This window comes from Bubalus bubalis, chromosome 17 (assembly GCF_019923935.1).
Source record: "Bubalus bubalis isolate 160015118507 breed Murrah chromosome 17, NDDB_SH_1, whole genome shotgun sequence".
Classification (NCBI taxonomy): domain Eukaryota; kingdom Metazoa; phylum Chordata; class Mammalia; order Artiodactyla; family Bovidae; genus Bubalus; species Bubalus bubalis.
In genome coordinates this window covers 57679118-57695877 of record NC_059173.1, presented here as the reverse complement: position 1 = coordinate 57695877, position 16760 = coordinate 57679118, and the positions used below count along the sequence as shown (strand labels likewise).

At 35.0% G+C, this 16760-nt stretch overlaps 1 protein-coding gene and 1 long non-coding RNA gene across 2 annotated transcripts in view; one reads left to right on the top strand and one right to left on the bottom strand.

Moving 5' to 3' along the window:
• LOC123329994 overlaps positions 1 to 7139 on the top strand; it is a 76862-nt gene extending 69723 nt beyond the window's left edge. The window contains exon 6 of the long non-coding RNA XR_006545664.2: positions 6949 to 7139. This is a non-coding gene — a long non-coding RNA (uncharacterized LOC123329994). The remainder of the gene's footprint in view (positions 1 to 6948) is intronic.
• The window catches only part of USP38 (ubiquitin specific peptidase 38), a 32402-nt gene continuing 22095 nt past the window's right edge, over positions 6454 to 16760 (bottom strand). The window contains exons 8-10 of the mRNA XM_006053800.4: positions 15023 to 15129; positions 12497 to 13853; positions 6454 to 7691 (exon numbers count right to left, since the gene is read on the bottom strand). Of these exons, the coding sequence (XP_006053862.4) occupies positions 7530 to 7691; positions 12497 to 13853; positions 15023 to 15129 (1626 nt within the window). The 3' untranslated portion in view covers positions 6454 to 7529. The remainder of the gene's footprint in view (positions 7692 to 12496; positions 13854 to 15022; positions 15130 to 16760) is intronic.

Here is a 16760-nt window from a genome sequence, read left to right as displayed (position 1 = left end):
TTCCTCATTGCTCTAAAGCACCTGCCCACCTTTGTCTATGGTGACTAGCTTATTCCAGTTTTCCTGAGAGTTTCCTGGTTTCCACCTGAAAATTCTATATTCTGGGAACAGCCTCAGGCAAACTAGGATACACGATCATCTTCCTTTTGTCATAAATTGTGTGTGCATAAATATGGGTCTATTTCTTGAGTCTCTCTTCTGAACAGACTAATAAGCCCATGTCTTAATTAGCTTTATAATAAACTTTGTTATCCTGTAAAGAAAGTCATCTTATTTTATTCATTTCCAAGAGAGTCTTGACTATTTTTGTATTTTTTTCATTTCCATTTTAGAATCAGCTTCTCAATTAACAGAAATAAAAATTCCAAGATTCGGAATGCACTGTTTATATACGTCAGTGTAGGGGAAAATAGGTGTTCATAATTTTGAGTGTTCCAAGCTATGAATTGTTTGCTGCTGCTGCTAAGTCGCTTCAGTCATGTCCAGACTCTGTGTGACCCTATAGACAGCAGCCCACCAGGCTCCTCCGTCCATGGGATTTTCCAGGAAAGAGTACTGGAATGGGTTGCCATTGCCTTCTCCGATGAATTGTTTAGGTCTTCTTTAATTTCTTAAGTAATGTTTTATAGTATTCTGTGTGGCGGTCTTGTATAATTATTATTAAATATTAAAAAACCTGATTTTTAAAATATTATTGTATGTGGTGGTGGTGGTTTAGTCACTAAGTTGTGTCCGACTCTTGCAATCCCATGGTCTGTAGCCTGCCAGGCTCCTCGGTCCATGGGATTTTCCAGGAGAGAATACTGGAGTGGGTTGCCATTTCCTTCTCCAGGGGATCAGCCCGACCCAGGAATCAAACCCAGGTCTCCTGCATTGCAGGCAGATTCTTTACCGACTAAGCTATGAGGGAAGCCTCATATTATTATTGTTATATTATTTTATATTATGTATTACATATATAATATTATATACTATATAAACATATTATTGTATCATTATTCAGTTTTATATTCTGATACTTCTTTATATATGCCCTTGAATTTGATATATTGGCTTTATATTCAGGTGACTAACTGAATTCATTTATTGATTTTTAAATTTTATAGGTAAGTTAAGCATTCTTCATTACTTTGGATTTCCTACATAAAACAGGTGGCTGGCTCATAGGCCGTAGTTTGCCAAACTCTGCTGTAGTCCGCGTTCACACTTCTTTTCCTGGAAAGGAGTATCGTCTGTCTGTCTGGTGTGCTGGATGCATGATGGATACAGCAGGCGGTCTAAATTGCTGCTCATGAGCACAATTTCAGACTGGAGCTTTCCAAAGCTGTCCCTCCTTTCTTGGATATTGAGTCAATTGTGCCAAATCTATTTCCAGCACTTGATTTATTTGTGTAGACCCAATTTTCCATCTAGTATCATTTTCTTTCAGCCTAAAGAATTTTCTTTAACATATCACATAGAGCAAACACTCAAGAATTCTCAACTTCTGTCTAAAAACATCTATCTCACCTTTGTTTTGAATGACATTTTCACTGGTGAAGTGAAGTGATAGTGACTCAGTTGTGTCCGACTCTGTGACCCCATGGGCTCTTTGCAGCCCACCAGGCTCCTCTGTCCATGGGATTTCCCAGGCAAGAATACTGGAGTGGGTTGCCATTTCCTTCTCTGGGGATCTTCCCGACCCAGGGATTTAACCCAGGCCTCCCACACTGCAGACTCTTTACCGACTGGGCCATGAGGGAAGCCACAGCAAATATTCACTAGGTAGTTTTTTCTTTCTGCATTTTTTGGATGTCATTCCATTGCCTTTCGGCTTGCATATTTTCTAGTGAGATGACTGCGGTCTTCCTTCTGTTTTTCTATGTTGGGGGTCACAAACTTTTTCTGTAAAGTACTTTAGTAAATATTTTTTGTCATTCCAGGCTAAATACTCTGTGTCACAACTACTCAATTCTGCCACAGTTGCATAAAAACCACTATGATGATGGGTAAACAAATAGGTGTGTCAGTATTCCAACAGGATTTTATTTATGAAAATCCACGAGGCAGAATAGACACGGCTTGAGGGCTGTATATGGTGTGCTAAACTCGATTCTATATGTAACGTGTTCTCTTTCTCCAGCTGCTTTTAAGAGTTTCTCTTTATCATTGTTAAGAAACTTGATTATTATGTGATTGGGTGTAGCTTCTTTTATATTTATTCTGCTGAGGGTTTGTTGAGCTTCTTGGATTTTCCATTTCTTTATTTATTTTGTTCACATTTTTCTTCATATTCTTTTAAGGTTCAAGTTTGTCAGTTCCTTCCTTTCCATAATTTGAGCCTGTTTCTATTGATTGATTTTTTTTTTTTTTTGGGTATGAGCCATATTTTTCTTTGAATGACTGATAATTTTTTATCAGATCCTCAACATTGTGAATTTTACTTTCTTAAATGCTCGGTTTGTTGTGTTCCTTTAAAGAGTGCTGGACTTTGTTCTGTGTGCAGTTACTTACACATGAGTTTGATCCTTTCAAGGTCTGCTTTTTTTTTTTCCAAAGAATTTAAGTGTTTATTAAGAGTTAAATATAAACATCGACCTATTGACTTACAGAAAAATAGGGTCTTTGGGGAATTGTTTGTACCTGGACTACAGTTATATGCTCCTGTAACGATTTACTGGGGTGCAGGGTCTTTCACAGCAAGAATAGGAGACTGGAAAGGACATCTTATGATTGTAACAGGGAAATGATAAAAGAAAATTTCACATATTGAGATACAGAGAAGTCTTTCTGGCTTATACACGAGTTAAGGTGAATTTTATGCCAAGTAAAATAGCCTGCTTGTGTTAAGACCTGCTTTGAATCTTTGTTGTTGCAAAGCAGCAGTCCCCAAACTTTTGGCACCAGGGACTGGTTTTGTGAAAGACAAGTTTTCCACAGACCAGGGATGGGGGGATAGTTTAGGGATGATTCAAGTACATTTATTGTTCATTGATTTCCATCATTATTACATCAGCTCCATCTCAGATCATCAGGTATTAGATCCCGGAGGTTGGGGACGTCTGCTGTGAAGGATCAGTCTTTAACTCCAATTTACTCCATTACTAAGCTATGGTATTTTCAAGGAGAAGCACAAGACAACCAGGATAAAACGGGAGACTAGTCAGTTTGGGAGGTTGGTATGAGAAGACTTGAGCATATTGACAGATGAGCAGGAATTAGTCAAATGAAAGCAGGGAGGGAAAGTGGGGTCAGGGGAATGATGTGCTTACTGTTACCTGCATGTGGAAAAGCCTAGAGATGGCAAGTATATAATGTCTGAGTAAGAACTGGGCTTCCCTGATGGCTCAGATGGTAAAGAATCTGCCTGAAATGCAGGAGACCAGGGTTTGATGCACAGCCCAATATGACATGGGAGGACAGAAAGGGAAGATTGGAAGAGATAAGGCTAGTAAAATAAGCGTAGATTAAACAGGGGTAGCACATGAGTTTGCTCAGAACCATATTTCTCAACTGTTGGGATCACTACCTACAGGTTTCAAGAGTGGGTCTCACTTTTTTTTTTAATGGTGTTTGGAGTGCAAAAGAATAACCGATACAGATTATAGAAATTCTATTTCATAGTTTACTACAAACCTTTATTCATATGTGATTTGCTTCATTCTTTTGCTCATGTTTTTCTCCTACTTGTTACCGTCCCTCTTTTTGAGCACTGACTTTGGAATTCTGAAGACATGGATTAAAATCTCAATTATGACTTTGAAAAATCTCAATTTCTGATTTTTTAGCTGCACAGCTTTGAGCAAGTTCTTTACTTGCTCTTTACTGAGTCTTTACTTTCTTTATCCTTTATCCATTTAAGAGTAAGGGAGGGCAAAGGTATGAAGTCACTTACAGGGCTGGTGTAAGTTCAAAAGACATAAACATCTATCAGTATCCACCACATCATCTTTCATCATCTGGTTGACACTTAGGCTGCTTCCAAATAATTAATATTACTGTAGTTTTAATCTTACTTAATCACTCTACATGTTACTATCCTTGGATAAAAGTCCCAGAGAAAACAATTCCTTTTCTAGCCCGGAAGTTCTCAGCAAAGGCTGTATATTTAAGTCATGTGACGAACTTCAAAAAATACTGATACCCAGTCGCCATGTAATTTAATAGGTCTGGGGCGGGGCCAGGCCTTGTAATATTTTTTATAAACTTTCCAAGTGATTCTAACATTTTGCATGGTTGAAAACCACTGATCTACCCAGGGAAGGCTAAGCTTTTCATCTCTCTGAAATCAAGGTGTGTGTGTGTCTAGCACACAGAGCAAAACTTGAAAACATGAGATTTATTAAGAGAAAAACAACTGCAGGCCATAACTGACACTGATGATGAGAGTTGGCTACGCACTTGGCTGACTTCTTAGATTCTATTTTTAAAGTTAAATCCACACTGGTTATGTAACACTGGGGCTAAAGGTTTTACATAACAAATCCTTTTGATTTTGTAAAACCCAGATAGTTGATTTGTTGAATAAAATCTTTATTTCATTTCTTTAAAACTATTTATATAACAGAATTTCCTTTTACACAGAAAACCTGAGGTTTTTCTTTATAAGTTTTTTTTTTAAAGAACTGTTTACTTTGAATCCTTGTATTTTTAAAAATCCTTCATTCATTTTGAGTTTCATTCACTTCCAAAAAGGACTCTATAAGAAAATTAGTAAAACGAAAAATAAGGCTAACATTATGATGATATGACGGTTTGGTAAATGCATATATATATATACACACACACACATAGAAGAGCCTTTTAGACTTCTTTTTTCTTTTATTAGACTTCTTTTTTAAGATTCATTGGGTTTTTTTTTGGGGGGGGAGGTTTATTATCTTTTTTATTTTTAAATTTATTTTTTAAATTGAAGTATAGTTGATTTACAGTGCTTCAGATTACAACTATAAGTGATCCACTTATAGTTAGTTAGATATGTGTGTGTGTGTGTGTAGGTATACATACACACATACATTATCTTTTCAGATTCTTTTCCAATATGTTATTATAAAATACTGAGTACAGTTCTTTATGCTATACAGTAGGTCCCTGTTGATGATCTACTTTACACACACAGTAGTGTGTATATGTTACTCCCAAACTCCTAATTTATCCCTCACCATTCTACTCTGTTTACCATAAGCTTGTTTTCTATGTCTGTGAGTCTCTTTCTGTTTTATAAATAAGTTCATTTGCATATATATTTTTTTAGATTCCACATATAAGTTACATCATATGATATTTGTCTTGCTCTGGCTTGTTTCACTTAGTATGATAAACTCTAGGTCTATCCATGTTGCTCCAAATGGCAGTATTTCTTTCCTATGGCTGAGTAACATTCCACTATATATAAATAACCACATTTTCTTTTATTCATTCATCTGTTGATGGACATTTAGGTTGCTTCCAAATAACTATTACTATAGTTGTAATTTTAAAAGGAAATCTTTAACTTCCAGTTTTTGGTAGTGGTATGAAGTTAATCTAAATATGCTCAGTAGTATGTATTTTTTTTTTTTTTTTCTGCCACACCACACAGCACCTAGGATTTTAATTCCCTAACCAGGGATCAAACCCATGCCCCTGAATTGGAAGCATAGAGTCACTAGACTACCAAGGAAGTCCCCATGCTCAGTATATTACATAACTAGAATTTCATCTTTGTTATCATTTTGAATATTCAATTACCTTGACACATAAAAATCCTTGAATGGCTTGCTATTCAAAGATAAAACTTTATGTAGGTTTAATTGTCTTTATGCAAGTTCCTAGTAGAAGCAGTTGAATCCAATATCAACCCACCAAGTATTAAATGACTTTACCAGTTTCAATAGATGCCGATTGATATAGTCTGACTATAAATCATTTTCTAGCCAGTGGATAACTGAACACATAACTTAGACATTCACTATTAGAACAACAGGAAGTCCATAGGAAAGAAACTTGATAAAATTCCTTCTGGTTTCAGTGATTTGTAGGGAAGAGAAATCTCAATTCTGTAAAGAACTTCCAGTTTTTAACTAATCCAATCAGTTTTTCTAATCTTCCTGATGACCAGAAACAGGTTAGGAATGGGAAGTAGTAGAATGAAGATGAAGATATCTGTTTTTAACCACTGACATTAAAAGCTTGGGAAAAAGATAAATCCCAAATCAACAAAGAACATTCTTTCCGTGAAATGTTTTAAAAATAAATATATGACCAATCTTCGGAGCTATGTACATGATGGGTAAGTTAAAACTTTTAGGAATGGAGACAACTGGGATAATTCCTGAATACTGTATAATCAAGACCTAGAAGTGACTTGTTTCCAGTTTCCCGGCAAAGAAAATGTGGGAGGGTAGGGGCTGACATTTTGACAGTTTATCTCAAACTGTGAAACAGAAATAATTGTGCAAAACACATGACTCAAAAAAAAAAAAAGCCCAAATGTACAACTCTGAAAATATATGATCAATGTTTAATATTCTGAGGATTAAGTAAAAAAATCAAAAAAATTTTTTTTACTTGATCTAGTTCATTTCCTCTGAATTCTTAAAAGAGTTAAAAACAAACTATCACACTTTTTGATTTAGAACCATCAGATTTTACTTCAGGAAAATCTAATACCTTTCAAAAGTTATAATTTTAATGTTAGCACAAAAAATTACTTCCTAACATTTCATTTTAGAAAACCTTTTCCACAGCCAAAGATTCTTATTTTTGAATTACAGTACTGCAAGGCACATACAGAACTCACCTCCTTCAAAACACACAGAAGATATACTCCCTGAAATAGAATTTTTAAAATCCTCAATTAGAAATACTACAAAGTTAGCAATTCTTAGGTAAAAATGTGACTCCTACAGGATCATGCACCTTTCTTAAGATCAAATTCAGCACATATGTATAAATAATCTTTTTAAAACATTTTTACTTGAAATGCAGAGACAGTGATGCTGAAGACAGCACTGTTTGAACAAACCTGCCAAGTACTACAGCTCGATCAAGTTTATGTTATTGCCTTCAGAAGAGACCGTATCATCGCTAGTATTCTCAAAGACTTGAATTTAATAATGGGGTAACTACCAAGGGAATAAAATATTTGCTTTCTTTTTAAACAATATTTTCTTCACCTCCAACACACAATTCTTTTATAAAGGATGCTAAGTGAAATCTATTTTCTGTTCGGTAAAACTGAGCAAGGACCATTTAAATGCCTCTAACTAAATTTAATGCAGCTTCATTAGGGACCAGGTACATAATTTCCTCTGAAAATTTTTGGTCAAGCATGTCTAACCATAAAAGCAAATGGAGTTTTAAGAGGTAGATTTTTTTTTCCCATGATGCATTTTGTTAATAAATGTGTTGTCAAGAAAATAAAACAAGCACTGAGTGTGTTTTCTTAAAGTATAAGGGTCTAATGAAAAGAAAAATAAAAGATAGATATGATATTTGTTACAGTCTGACATTTTAACAGTCATGGTATTGGATGTTTTGTGACCAGTGCATTTTGGACTCTCTCAGCATCAAAATACGAGTCTTCCAACTGTATTAAATCCGCCTCCACCCCCACCACCAGTTGGTCCACAGCTTCCGGGTGGATCGTTGTCATCAAATCCATTGGGCCGAAATGAACAGGATGCAGATGCCGCTTGTAGGGCCCGGGCTCGAGCATTCAACTCTTGTTCCTGAAATTTAAAATAGTTTTTATGACATTAAAACTCTAAATACTGTGGATGGGTATATCATCTATAAAAATATTTTCAGTTGCTTTAATCCTTAAGTATCCTTCAAATCTCAGTAACTTTAAAAATACTGATTACACTAATCCTTATCAAATCGTACTAAAGTACATAATCACAAATGGAGCAAACAAGAGAGAGAGCAAAATCCTGGTGTAATTTTACAGAATGATAGATCCTAAAGGCCATCCTCTGTCAATACCCCACTTTAACTGAAGCCCCACAGTCTTCAGATTTCTCTACAGAAACATCACAGTTCTTGCAAAGCTCATCAACAAATACAAGAATGGATTTCTTTCCTAATACACAGAACACAAAATTCAAAGGTTATGACAATGGATTATCTACTTTCCGTCAAGTGGGGCTGTTTTGGAAGTGGGTGATTACAGTAAAAGGTATAAATAATGAAAGAGGGCTCAATGTTTTCCTGCCCTTTCCTCAGAATATTTCTCAGTAAATAACAGATCTCATCTCAAAAACACTGCTAAAGAAAATGGAGCCTGTCTTCTTACAGTATTACTTAAAACCATCCCCTACCAGATTATTAGAACTTTTATAAGGACTCATATTCATCTCTGTGCCAGACACATATTAAGTGCTCAGTAAATATTCATGATCTCAAACTAGAACACTGTTAGGTACTCAGCCATGAAAGGAACAAATATGAATAAACATTTATTTATAAACTGCAAATTCATTTGGCAAGGTGTTGAACTAGATTCTAAAACTGACACAAACTCCTAAGAAGAATAGGCAAAATATTCTGGCATAGGTCCATTTTCTGGGAAAGAGTCTGCAACTGTCAAATGAGGTCATTAGTGTCAACAAGGTGTAAAAGCCACTGGTAACAGCATAACCCTTAAATGATTAGGTATACCCATCCTGAAGGACTCTCACAGTGCCATCAACATTAATATTAAAAACTGTACTATTTCCAGCTTTTCAACTAAAAGTCCAATTAGTTTGCTCCTCCTGGCTATGTAATGTTAATTTCTAGCTAAATTTTCTTAGTTGACTATTCTACCCTCTTCATGAGATGCCTGAGTTTTATTATGGAGGAAAAACCTCAGGCATACCTTGACATCTCTCTCTATATTATGGACACCCTGGTTTCTCAGTAAGCATACATGACTGCTGTGCGATTCCCAATACACAAAATGATCAACAACCACACATTTTATGGCTGAATGTGATCATAGATAAGAAATCCTTATAGCAGAACGGCTTAATTAACCAGTCTCTGATAGGCCCTTAGAAAGGCTTTTAAAACTTAATTTACAGGATACTTCTCAAAAACAATTCTTCCATTAACTCTATCAGTTACAACATTTATAACTGCTGGCTCCTCTGTATCATGTCTAACCACACGATATTTCTCAGGGATTATATTAATTTATTCTTCAATTTGTAAAGTTAGAGTAAGATTACATATGTTTGACAGATAAAAAAATAAAAGCTGCCATACAGATATCAGAAATAGACACAAAAATAAAAACAGAAATACTCCATTCTGGCTCTATAATACATTAAGCTATCTAAACAAGCAATGAAAATATGGCTCTGTATCTAAGAAACAATATTTGGTTTAGGATACAGATCATGGTCCCTAATGAAATAAATAAACTGAGTAAATATGCAAGGCAGAGTTCAAGAAGTTCTGTTCAAGAAGACCTTGCCTAGACTCTATTAAAAAGTGATTTCCCACCAGAAACTATGTTGAAGAACCTACACAATACAAAACTGAGTAACCCCACTGCTTCTGAGACATCTGAAACCTATATTATATTATACTTTAAGATACAGAGCTTCTCAAGGAAGTAAGACTCCATTTTTACTTTTGTAGTTATTTATATAAATACATGGCTGATGGAGAAAAGCATATGATATTCTGTTTTCAGAAGATAAGCTTCATCTATGGATAAAAGTAGGGGAAACAACTTTTCATTTTATTTCTTTTAATATAGATGAGAATATTAGGTAAATTCACAAATTTATAAGTAATTTTACCCAATTTTATATCAAGTATTAAAATTAATTCTTATTTCAATAGTGGACTATTGGTCAAGTAACAAAAAGGAGCTACTGTTGCTTTGGGACAAAAACCTTTCAGTATATTTAGATCTCTCATTTAAGTAAATCTGTAAGCATAAAATTGATCCAGCTTTTTTGTTTGTTTGTTTTAAACTACACAGATACAATATATACTCTTATGCATGAGATACAATATATACTCTTATGTATGCGATACCATATATACTATTATGTATGTATATGCAATATATACTCTTATGTATGATGTATGATGAAGAAAGATATTCAGACAAACTCCCACCTCCTCCAAAGAAAGAAAAGAAACTGAACAAGAAAGGAGAGGATTGTCTGCAGTTAGGGTGGAACACATGGGGTTAGGTGATACCATTCACACATCCTTTCTCACACTGGATCCTAACAGAAAGCATGATGTTTGTAGTCCAGTCACTAAAAGAATGGAGATACTCCCAATGGAAGTTGGGGGTAGAAGGATATGAGGAACAAGCCCTTTCCCAGATATACTTCAAGATCCACAGTTTGCACTGCTTTCCTGCGTGTCAGGTTATGATACAGAGTAGAAAATAGTTTGTGTGGTAGAATTCTTTTGCCTAGGTTTTTCAAAACCACTAGTCCTTCCCATACTATAAACAGCAAGAGTCCTTCTAACACTTGTAAGTCTAGCTGTGACTTAACTCCATAGCCTTACTTTTACTAAGATTTGGTAAGTTTTTTACAACTATTTTATAATTAGGCAGAATGCCATTTCTTAAAGCCAAAGCTGTATCCCAAACATAGCAATCTATTACAAAGCATTATTACTATTCAATGGGCACACACTTTTAACTATAACTCAAGAGTGAATGTAAAAACAGCACTGGAAATGAGAGGAAAAATATACACATATATGTTCCACGTGTTCAAAACTAAAGAATGACAGCTGAAAACTGCTATATATAAAATCTCACCACATATTCTCACTGCCAGGCAATTATGAAGACACATTCACAACAGAAGAAGCACTACAGCTCCTAACGCAAACTTAAAACACCAGAATGATTTGGTTACAGTATGAGAAACATCACCATTCAAAACCTATCCATTATATTACTGTATTGAAATTAAATCATATAAAGTCTAAATATATTTAAGTTTCTAATTAATTTCTAGTTGGGTATTTGTTATTGTAATTTGGTTCAAAAAGGCACTTTAATATGAAGCTTTAACAGCCTAAGAGTCTTAATACAGGTAAATAAATAATATCTTAAAACAGGTAATACTTTAATGTAAAATGAAGTGATAACTTTTTTGCATTAGACAACTGGACAATCTGAGACATAAAATGGAATTTAGAACAACTGCACAGCTCGAGAAACTGAATTCACAAAGTACATAATGCTTTTTCTTTATAATGGCATACGGATAATAAAGTCATAATGAAAAGAATGGCTCATCACAAACACTGTAAAATAGGATGTAATGGGGTAAGTTTTTGGCATTCCAATTATAGAAATTAGAGTCATTTTTATATATTTCAAAAGTCAAGATTGCACTGGGCCTTACTTTCATATTTTATTTTGTAGAAATTCTGTTTCAACCTTACCTTCTTACCCTCACTCCATCTTTGCAATGTTCAAGAATCCTGATGATTCCTATCTAATGGCTTATCTGATATCTAGCAAGAAGTACATGGTTGAATATATTCTATTACCTTGATCATAAGCCTTTCTGGTAGTGAATAAGGAATATTCTGAGTTTCTTATTTTTTTTTCCTGCAAAATGTATTGTTTCTGTGTAATCCTGGAACACTGCCATACTCCTTTAAAAATGTATCATGTATCATTATTTGAATATTTCATAATACAGTAAACTTTCTCAAAAATCAGTACTGTTTTTTCTCTTATTCTGAATCTTTTAAGAGTCTGTAACACAAAATTTTTAGAAACTTACATATTTAAACTCATAAAATCATTTGGTGTGTTTGTAACACCTACAGTTTTAACTCCTATTTACTGTTGGTCTTTTATGTTGATAGCAAGTTGGCAGGTTTCAAAGAAAAATACTTTCAGCAAGGTCTATATTAAGTTTAAAGTAAGAAAAATCTTTGTGAAAAGTATATTTATAAGTAAATTCAGCTCATATGAAATCCTTATTCCATAGTTTTATTTACTGTTGTATTATTGCCTTGAGTCTACCGATCAGGTCCTTAAAGAATACAAACATCTGTTGTGTACATATTCTACCTTTTAGTCTCCTTTTAACTACTTGTCAATAAATAGTTCTTAAAATATTTGTACAAAGGTCAAGAAGAAATAAATGCAAATTTAGCAGTTGTTTCCCCTGGCAGGTGGAACTAAAAGGAAGAGGAAAATATTTCCATTTTATTAAACTTCTGAATTTATTCTTATTAAATTTATTAAACATTAAATATCTGAATGGCATGATTTTATAATGATCAGATCTTTTCTAGTTGAAAACAAAGAAGGGCTTCTATACTGCATCTAATTGTGACTCTCCATAACTAATTCACAATATTAGCAAGTAAGAAAATTTAGTTATATAGGTTGAACCCATTTCATATGAACCCAGATTCAAATTTCAAAATCACCACTTTGTAAATTCCTAGGAAGTGTAAAGGTGGATTTCAAAATAAAGGCAAGCATTCAACCACTTATCAACTGTTTAAATATCTTCCACAAATGATGACTGTATTTCCAACCTACCTGTAAATATAGTTTATTGTCTTTTGTTATAGCATCCATTAGTTCTTTCTGTAGAGGTGGGTCTCCATTTACCCAGAGTCCAGTGGTTGAATTATTACCATTTAAACCATTAGTACTGTTCTGTCTCTTATATAAAAGTACATAAGCTGTATCCTTGGGAAACCTACTCGTAATTTTCTGGACTGACTGAAATGAAGTAAACGTCACTCGGCTGTCATTAAATAAAAACCATTCTTTTGACATGTCCTTATTTTCCAAGTCCTGTTCAATCACTGTGGTGGGACTCTCTCTCCCTAGTAAGTGATTCCGGGAGGAGGAAAACGCCAGAGTTTCAGGCTGGGGGCACATCTGGCAGGAGGACTCTGTTCCTGTGACGTTTCTGGCATAAGAATAGTAATGCCCACTTTCTGAGGACACACCAGAGTGAACGACCACAGAACTCAAGAGATAGGGCACCAGTTTGGGGGAGCAAGCTTCTTCAGTCCCAGAAGGCTTTAACTTTTTAGCTAGATTCTCACTAATGTCAGTGAAGTCAACATCTAGAGACCAACTTTCTGACAATGAAGAGAAAGGAGTTCTTTTAACTGGCAACTCCAAAACCAGTGGCAGTGACACATTGTCTAGTATTTTTCTTCTCACGTGATACTTCTGATCATATGAAAATCTTAAGAGAGTAAGGATAAGGTATTCAGGTTCCTCTGTGATTTGCATAGTTTTCTCGGCATTCTGCAGAGAGGCACAGTTTTCACAATAATACTGGTTATCACCAGTAAGAATCTCTGGAGCCAAAAAATAATTTAATAAGTCAGTCACTGAAGGTGTGGTTTCACCTCCTGGTTTCTGAGGTACATCTTTATTAACAAGCATCTTGCTAGAGTCATTAGGGACAGAAGTGTCCTCAGTACAGCAGAACTCATCAGGACTGTCAACCATTCTTTCATTCACAGCTGAGTCACAGGCAATGGCAACTGCTGACGCGTTACAGACTCCTGGTTCTTTTGAAGGACCAGGCCCGCTGGCCTGGGTTAGGCCATCATCTTGTGTACTGGGTGATGATGCTGGATCTTGAAAAGACAAGTTTTCCACAGAAGAGGAAGGACAAAAGGCCAGTGAAAGATCTGTAAAGGCTTCCACTTTCTGTGAGGTACTCCTGCAGTTCAGACAACAAATGTGAGTTCGCAGTTTTCCTCCAAACATTTTTTCAATTAGCGTCTTCTCACCGTCACTTGTGCAATGGGTCTCCGTTAGGACAGCTGCTTTATTGGCTACCACCTGTAAAGAAGTTTCACTGCATCCTGGACTTTCAGAAGACTTGTGTGAGGACTGAACTTTCAAGATCTTTTCTTCTTCATGGAGCCTGCAGGAGAGTATATCATTATATAGCTACTTGGCTTACATTTAAATGTCAGTTCTACTCAAAAATATGAGTGGCTTGGCTTATATAAATAGCCAAATTATTCTTATCAAATATAATGCTTATTTAAAAAATAAAGTTTCTCCTCCTTTAAACCAGATAATCCTTTATCAAACATTTCGAGAATGTAGATCAGAAGATAAGTCAGGGATTGTTCCTGACCTATATTCTCACTACACGTTCTTCATACTGCTATTTTATAGCACTTATACTGTATATACCCACTAACTGTCTTATAGATCTTCGACTGCCTGGCATCTCACAGAAAGCCTGGCACAAAGAAACTACTCAACGTATCCTTGTTGAATGGGAGGAACATGTTGCACATGTTGGGTTCAACTAACTTTACTAGTCATTTACATTCCAGAAAGGAGGCAAAGACTGGGAAACAATAGGTTTTATTACCTAAATGGGAAGAAGACAATACAATTTATCAAACCCACCTAATTATCAGTTGGTCTAAAGGTTAAGTTATTAAATTTTGTTATCTCAGAATGCCTTTATACTCTTAAAAATAACTGAGGAACCTGAGAGCTATCATGTATGTGGTTGTATCTATCAATATTTACTGTACTCAAAAACTGAGAATAAAAGTAATAAAGTGCTACACAATAATAAATAATAAACTCATTACATGCTAATATAAATAACATTTTTAAATGAAAAACAGTTATATTTTCTAAACCCAAAAAAATTTAGTGAGAAGAATGGCTCATTTTGCAAATATTTCAAGCACCTGGCTTAACAGAAGGAAGGCTGGATCCTTGTATCTGCTCTGCATTCAGTCTATTGTGCTCTGTTATTTTGGATGAAGCATATGAAGAAAGTCTGGCCTTAACTACAGATACACAGATATGCAGTCGGAAAGGGAAAGATCCCTGAAAGTGTTTTGGGAACACCTAGGGGTTCCTGTACTACACTTTGAGAACAGCTAAAGTAAGAAAATTTAAAAAAGAAACTAAATTAAAAACACCTAAAAAAATACAATAAATGCAAGGCATTTTAGAGTTTAACATTAGAAATAATGTCTTTAAAGGTAAAAACAATATTCGGTAGAAATAATCTGTTAAGAAAGAACTAATTCAAATCACAGCTCTAGAAATACTTTTTACCTGTCTAGTAGAAACCTGAGGTATTCAGAACAGTCTTGTTGTGATCTGGGGGTAAACCATGGAGGTCTGGAAGCCTCAAAGAATATCCGAGGTGCATATGCTTCTCTCTAGTGATCAAGAAAACACAAAGAAGTGATTCTCACATCATGAGCTAAATACCTAAATCTTAATATATAATGTTTAATAAAGATTACTACAATTACATGGGCTTAACCTTTACTACAAAGGACCAAACAAATACATTTAGGTAACTTTCAGTCATAACGTCTCATTCTGCAGATCAGAAATAAGATCTAGAGAAAGTATGTGACTTGCCCAAGGTCATATAGCTAAACTAGTAGCAGAGGGGATTTTTATCAGACCCCAAGTCTCTTTAACTTAATACAATGCTTCTGGCCTTATCTCTCTGATGTGCTTGAATCCACAATTTAAAAAAAAAATCTGAAAAAAAAAGTTAGTGAATATATTTTGGATTAATAAGGGACATACTCTACAGAGCCATGCATACTGATTTTAGGTGAAAATTTATTTGGGAACACATGTCATAAATGTATGGAATATGAACACACTGGTCAGGAACTTTGCTAACTTTATTTGTTAGGAAATATTCCCAATAAAAGAACAATTAACAAGAGAACAAGTCACATACATAGGAGCAGTTTAGTGAAGTGATTGCTTGTGGACTTTAGAGCAAGGTAGGCTGAAATCCTAGATTTTGCCACAACACAAAAAGAACTGAAAAAGACATCTGCAAAGTTGTGATTATAACTTGAAAATTTAGAATTTGAGTATTTGTGGTATATGACAGGGTTCTCAGTTAAGGAAAACATTTCTATCAAAATAGGTGTGTTTATGGCATTTTGAAGAAAAGGAATTTGGTGGATTGTTTGCAATGGGTTTCAGAAATCATTTGATTCATATTCCAGTCTTGCCACTTGTTTGCATGGCCATGAAAGCAGGTCATGTAAGCCCTGTTTCTTTACCTGTAAAATGGGGACACTACCTTATTACCTCACAGATTGATTTTGAGGATTAAGAGATAATATATGTAAACCACCTAGCAGAGGAGCTGCTGCTGCTGCTGCTGCTAAGTCGCTTCAGTCGTGTCCGACTCTGTGTGACCCCATAGACGGCAGCCCACCAGGCTCCCCCATCCCTAGGATTCTCCAGGCAAGAACACTGGAGTGGGTTGCCATTTCCTTCTCCAATGCATGAAAGTGAAAAGTGAAAGACGAATTTAAATGCTTAATACATATTAGCTTTATTAATTATGAGAATAAAAGCCTTTTAAATCGTATAGGGTAAATCTACCTACCTAATCTACTTGTCAGACAGGGTCTCAACTATGGCAGAAGTTTAATTAGGTTCTCTTGTTAATTCTTCTTTTGTTGGGAATATGGAAGACTCCTAAGGCTTTTTCCTAATAGCTCTGACTTAAGTTAATATAGTATATATAATGTATTTATTTCTACACATGTACACATAGATACACATACACCTACCATATGCATACATGTTATATAGCTGACCATTGAACAACATGGGGTTAGGGGTGCTGACCCTCTGCTTAGTCAAAAACTTGTGTATAACTTTACAATAGGCCCACCATATCTGTGGTTCTATATCTGTGGACTCAGACATGGATTATGTAGTACTGTAGTACATATTTATTGAAAAAAATCCATGTGTAAGTGAACCTTTGCAGTTCAGACTGTGATGTTCAAGGGCAAACTCTATA